Source organism: Coffea arabica, chromosome 1c, assembly GCF_036785885.1.
Source record: "Coffea arabica cultivar ET-39 chromosome 1c, Coffea Arabica ET-39 HiFi, whole genome shotgun sequence".
Classification (NCBI taxonomy): domain Eukaryota; kingdom Viridiplantae; phylum Streptophyta; class Magnoliopsida; order Gentianales; family Rubiaceae; genus Coffea; species Coffea arabica.
Window position 1 is genome coordinate 8,343,367 of NC_092310.1, and position 6,214 is coordinate 8,349,580.

A 6,214-nucleotide genomic window follows, 5' to 3' on the forward strand; every position below is an offset into this window, starting at 1 on the left:
GACTGCGGAACCTCCATCTATTAAAATTCTATTCACTTGTTGCTCCTTTGCATAATCAGTCACAAACAAAGGGCGGTTATGCGGTGTTGATCCAAGTAACAAGTCTTCATTAGTAAAAGTAATACTTGCGACATTCACCTGTTCATTGCCGGTAGGCACACGACCTTCTTCATTGCTGGTAGGCACACAGACTATCTCACAGAGAGATTCGTGAGTATTATCTTTTTATTCTTCGATATAATCTATGCGTGTTGCGTAACTTGTGACCGCATCAACCTCAAAGAATTTTTTAGGCATGAATTCCTTTAAAGTGACAGGAGTTCGCGACTTTTGCTTGAAGACTCGACCTCCTTGAAGATTAGGACAGTCATTATTTTTCTTTACGTCCTTCCCTTTCCCCTTCCAGATCACCATATTTCTTGTTAAGGTCATGTTGGCCTTACTAGATGGACGGGAATGTCGCCTCCTTCTTCGCGCGACTAAAGTCCACCCTTCATCATCCATATCGGGTTGTAATGCCTTCTCATCTTCAGATGTATGTTTTTGAAGAGTTGAAGGAGCACCTTCTTGTTCAATTTTCATGGGATCCAATGAACCAAATTGAATTATTGGTAATATCGATACCATGACCGTTTTAATCTCCATGGACTGCATGGAATCTATGAATGTTTGATTCACACTTGCCTTGTCTTCTTCAAGAAGAATTTTTCCTTGTCTCGCCAACTCCATTACTTTGTCTTTGAAGACAATGCATTCTTGGATGGGATGCCCAACCAAGCGGTGATACTTACAATAATTTGGATCATCAGTGTTCCAGGATTCGTCAGGTCGTTTTATCTCAGGAAGCATGATCAAATTTATATTTAACAGATCGTTAAACATACCAGGGACATCACAATCAAGGAAATGATACTCCTTATCTTGTATCTCCTTGAGAGTCGGTTTCCTCTTTCCTTGTTCTTGATGTGTATTGATCTTCCTGTTTTCTCTCCTGACAGTTTTGGGAATGGCCTTAAAAGGTGTTATACTTGTAGCCATAACCTCCTTCTTTTCATTTTTGATTGGTGGCTTGCCCCTTTTCCTCGCTTTTTGTCTCTCTTTAGCCTTGTGAGGGTCAAAAATTGGCGGTTCTTGTCCAACAAGATTAATTTCCAACTTGTGAGTTTTTGTGGACAATTCATCAAGCGTTTCTGATTGTACGCCTTGCAAGATGTATCTGAGTCCTCAGTGCATACCTTGAATACACATCTCGATCGCGGAAGATCCAGAAATTTCATCTTTGCAATTCAAGCTCAAATTCCTCCAACGGTCGATAAAATCAATGATAGGTTTATTCTTCTATTGCCGTATATTAGAGAGTTCAGTCATACTGATAGTTCTCTTTGTGCTATAAAAACGACTAAGAAATTCATGTTCTAACTGCTCCCAACTGTCAATGGTTCCAGACTCCAGATCTGTATACCAATCAAAGGCATTACCCTTCAAAGAGCGAACAAATTGTTTAACGAGCAAGTCACCATCAGTGCCCGTATTATTGCAGGTTTCCACGAAGTGTGCAATATATTGCTTAGGGTTACCCTTGCTATCAAATTGTTGAAATTTTGGAGGTTGATATCCTACAGGCATCTTCAAACCTTCCACTCTAGCGGTGTAAAGTTTAGTGTAACCACTATATGACTTGGCGCTTCTACCAATCTTATCCTTGATTGTGCCTTCGATAAACTCTTTCAAATTATCAACATGAATGGTGCCATCAGGGGAGATTGAAAATTTCTTTGTGGCTTGTGATTTCGCATCCTCTTTATCCTTCTCTCTTGATGATGAGTCACCTTCATCTTGCACTTTGGATTTCTATTTGGACATACTAAGGTTATTTTCGCCTATATTTTTCACCATAGCCATTAATTTGACTATCTTGGCATCTTGACTTTGCGCATGCACTACTAGCCCTTCAACAATTTTGGTTAGATTCGAAATCTGGTCTTCCACAGTTGTGGTATTGGTCATCATGACGGGTATCACCATAGAGGCAGCCGAATCACTTGGGCTATCAATGGATTCATCATGGACTCCTTTCTTGTTGGGAAGCATCTTGAGGTTTGTTTCTTCGGTCACAACGTTCGTCTTAGCCCTTTCTGCTAACTTTTTGACCTTGCTTCTTCTCAGAGGTGCAATATACTGCGTTTCTTGAATTGTTGAGACATCGGCAACTAAGCCTTCAAGAAAAAAGTTCAACTTCTTGAATTCCATTGAATTTTGAGACTGGTAAGTTGTTGGAAGAAAAGAGATGAGAGGCAGAGATGGTCCCACCGGGCGTGCCAGAAATTTGTATGCACAAATTTTGTTGCCTAAAATAAAAACAAGGAAACTTGCACAAATATCAAATTTATTAAATTAAATAATAAGCGGGTTACAATCTCTGAAAATTCTCGAACCAAAGAATTTAATCCCCTGATTCTTTTCTTCGAATGAGTTCAATCGAAGGGTTCAAAGGACTTATTCTCCGATCGAAAGAGTGTTTCCTACAATTTTGACGTAGAAAACAATTGATTTGATGTTGACGTCGAATACTTGGAACTCTTAAGTCTTCAACACCAATAGCAGGAGAATTTATTTGGCTTGATTTGGACTTGTATTTGAGAAAGAGGGCTCTTGAGAGGATTTGACAGAGTCTCTCCGAAAGTTAGGAATTTTTTTATCTTTTTGTCTTGAGGGAAGACCTTTATTTATAACCAGAATATGTAGGTTAGGTTTTCAAGAAAACGCTCAGAATCTTCCTTCATTTTTGGATCACTTGTCACTTAAGAAATCCATTTAACTTGGGTTTAGATAATGGGCCAACCCAAATAGTCCATTGTGAATTAATAAATCAATTAATTCACTCCAACTTAAGCGGATATTATGAATTTAATTTGATTTAATAGCCCATATAACATTGGCCCAATTTGTCGGTCCAAAACATGATGGACTTCTATAATTTATTTTAATTTAATCAAAATCAATTTAATTTAAATAAATCTTGACTAAATAAATTAAATAAAATTTCTTTGCGTACAACTAGATTCCACCTATATATGTGGATGTGGTCCCATACGCGTAAATGGTGATAGAATCGTAGAAATTGAGGCAAACAAGCAGATATCACTAGTACTAGGCAAGAGTTGACTCCAAAGTCTTTCGTCCTATTGTTCTATGCATATAACATGTAAACAGGACTAAACCAACCATCTATTGCAATGGCATCCCTATGCATACAACTCATCTTCTTCTTGTTTCTCTTCCCAATATCTGCTTTATCTCGAAAAAATGGTATTGTGCCTTTGGGCAGTACTTTGACTGCAGGTGAAACATCTGCTAGTCCTTGGCTTTCACCTTCTGGCGATTTTGCATTCGGGTTCCAGGAAGTACAGCATAAGGATCTGTTCTTGCTTTCCATATGGTATCACAAGATACCAGACAATACTGTAGTTTGGTTTGTTTATTCAACAAATCCAGTGCCACGAGGATCGACTGTAAAGCTTGATCCTCAAACAGGGCTTGTGCACTGTGACCCTCGAGGCTTACAACTTTGGAGTGCTAATGTTGATTCTGCTCAAATTGATCATGGTTTTATGAATGATACCGGCAATTTTATCCTTAAGGGGAATGATGATAGCTGGCTCTGGGAAAGCTTCAAACATCCTGCTGATACGATACTGCCAAATCAAGAATTGAAAATTGGTGATTTTCTTTCTTCTCGAAAGTCAGCAACAAGCTTTTCTAGAGGAAGATTTTATCTCCGTTTTCGTGATGACGGGAATCTAGTGCTTGTTACCAAGAGTGTGTCAACCAATGTGGATGACGATGCTGAGTACTACAATAGTAAGACTTCTGACTCTAGAGATCCACTGTATTCTGGTAGCCGAGTTACTTTTGATGGCAGAGGCGCCATGTACATAATGAAAAAGGACAATCAAACAGAGCAGCTGAGTCCATTTTCAATACCACCAGCATCAGAAAACTATCATCGGGCAACAATAGATTTTGATGGGGTCTTCACACATTATTATCATCCTAGAACTCTTACTGGAAATCCGAACTGGAAGGCTCTTTGGTATTTGCCGCAGAATATATGTATCAGCCTTCGAGCAAATCACAGGGGCAGTGGAGCTTGTGGATTTAACAACATTTGCAACCTCAAAAATGGAAAACCAGTTTGTGAGTGTCCAAAAAGGTATGTATTGCTTGATCCAGATGACACGTACGGCAGCTGCATACCAAACTCAACTCTTAGTTGTGCTGAAGTAGATGGGGGCTCTGCAGAAAACCTTTATGATTTTGAGGTTGTCTCTGACATAGATTGGCCACTGTCTGACTTTGAGCAAATACATCCTTCAAATGAAAGAGTCTGTGTGCAAAAATGCTTGCATGATTGTTTCTGCGCTGTTGCCATTTACAGAGAAAACAATTGCTGGAAGAAGGGGCCGCCACTATCAAATGGGAAGGCAGATAAGACTATTCACTCCAAAGCTTTCATCAAATACCGCAAGAGTGATGAATCAAAGCCAAAGGACCGAGGCACCTTTATACGTGTGGAACCTGTCCTTCTGGGCACCTCTTTCTTAGTAAACTTGATATTCATTACGACTGCTTGTTTGGGCTTTTACCTCATGTACCGGAAAAAGAGGATAATATCATTTGAATACTGATGTTGGGGGATATAAATTAGCATATTTTTCCATACAAAGAGCTTGCAGAAGCTACCATTGGATAGGGAGTCATTTGGCATTGTGTGTATAAAAGATGAGTTACAAAATTAGTTCCGAAAGCAGCATTGTTGAAGCCAAGAAATTAGAATGGCTTAAGATGCTGAGAAGGAATTTCGTGCTGAAGTGACAATGGGTCAGACTAACCACGAAAATTTGGTCCCATTGCTTGGATTCTGTGATGAAGGACAACATCGGCTATCGGTGTACGAGCATATGAGCCATGGCATGGCGCTCTTGCAAGATTGCTATTGTGAAATCCCGAATCTTTTGGTCCTTCCCTTACTAAAACTATTTAATTGGCTAATTGTATATTATTAATTATTTTCCTACTGGTTTAAATACTTCATTGACCTAAAACTATTTAATTGACTAATGTTATTGATTATTTTACTAGTAGCTTAGATACTTCATTTATCTCTTTTGGGATTTTATATTAAACTAGGCATTGGTCTCCATGGCGTCGCGAGGAGCCCATATTGTATGTTTTTTTTGTGTGTTTTTGGGGTATGATAGGTTTCTTTATTATTATTATTATTATCATTAGTAGTATAAGTGGGAAGTCTTGGATTTAAAATCTCCTACTTACCATTTCTCTTATCTGATCATCCAACCCAACCCTGCTCTCTTTGTTTATTAATTATATGTACATGTATTTTATAATGGCTATCCGTGTACGAGCATATGAGCCATGGCATGGCGCTCTTGCAAGATTGCTATTGTGAAATCCCGAATCTTTTGGTCCTTCCCTTACTAAAACTATTTAATTGGCTAATTGTATATTATTAATTATTTTCCTACTAGTTTAAATACTTCATTGACCTAAAACTATTTAATTGACTAATGTTATTGATTATTTTACTAGTAGCTTAGATACTTCATTTATCTCTTTTGGGATTTTATATTAAACTAGGCATTGGTCCCCATGGCGTCACGAGGAGCCCATATTGTATGTTTTTGGGGTATGATAGGTTTCTTTATTATTATTATTATTATCATTAGTAGTATAAGTGGGAAGTCTTGGATTTAAAATCTCCTACTTACCATTTCTCTTATCTGATCATCCAACTCAACCCTGATCTTTTTGTTTATTAATTATATGTACATGTATTTTATAATGGCTATCCGTGTACGAGCATATGAGCCATGGCATGGCGCTTTTGCAAGATTGCTATTGTGAAATCCCGAATCTTTTGGTCCTTCCCTTACTAAAACTATTTAATTGGCTAATTGTATATTATTAATTATTTTCCTACTAGTTTAAATACTTCATTGACCTAAAACTATTTAATTGACTAATGTTATTGATTATTTTACTAGTAGCTTAGATACTTCATTTATCTCTTTTGGGATTTTATATTAAACTAGGCATTGGTCCCCATGGCGTCGCGAGGAGCCCATATTGTATGTTTTTTTTGTGTGTTTTTGGGGTATGATAGGTTTCTTTATTATTATTATTATTATCATTA

The 6,214-nt window shown here is 37.8% G+C and overlaps 1 protein-coding gene across 1 annotated transcript; it reads left to right on the top strand.

Moving 5' to 3' along the window:
- The first annotated feature begins 3,236 nt into the window (after window positions 1-3,236).
- LOC113737655 (G-type lectin S-receptor-like serine/threonine-protein kinase RLK1) lies at window positions 3,237-4,688 on the top strand. The gene has a single exon (XM_027264853.2). The coding sequence runs from the start codon at window positions 3,237-3,239 to the stop codon at window positions 4,686-4,688; it is 1,452 nt and encodes a 483-aa protein (XP_027120654.1).
- The last annotated feature ends 1,526 nt before the right edge of the window (window positions 4,689-6,214 follow it).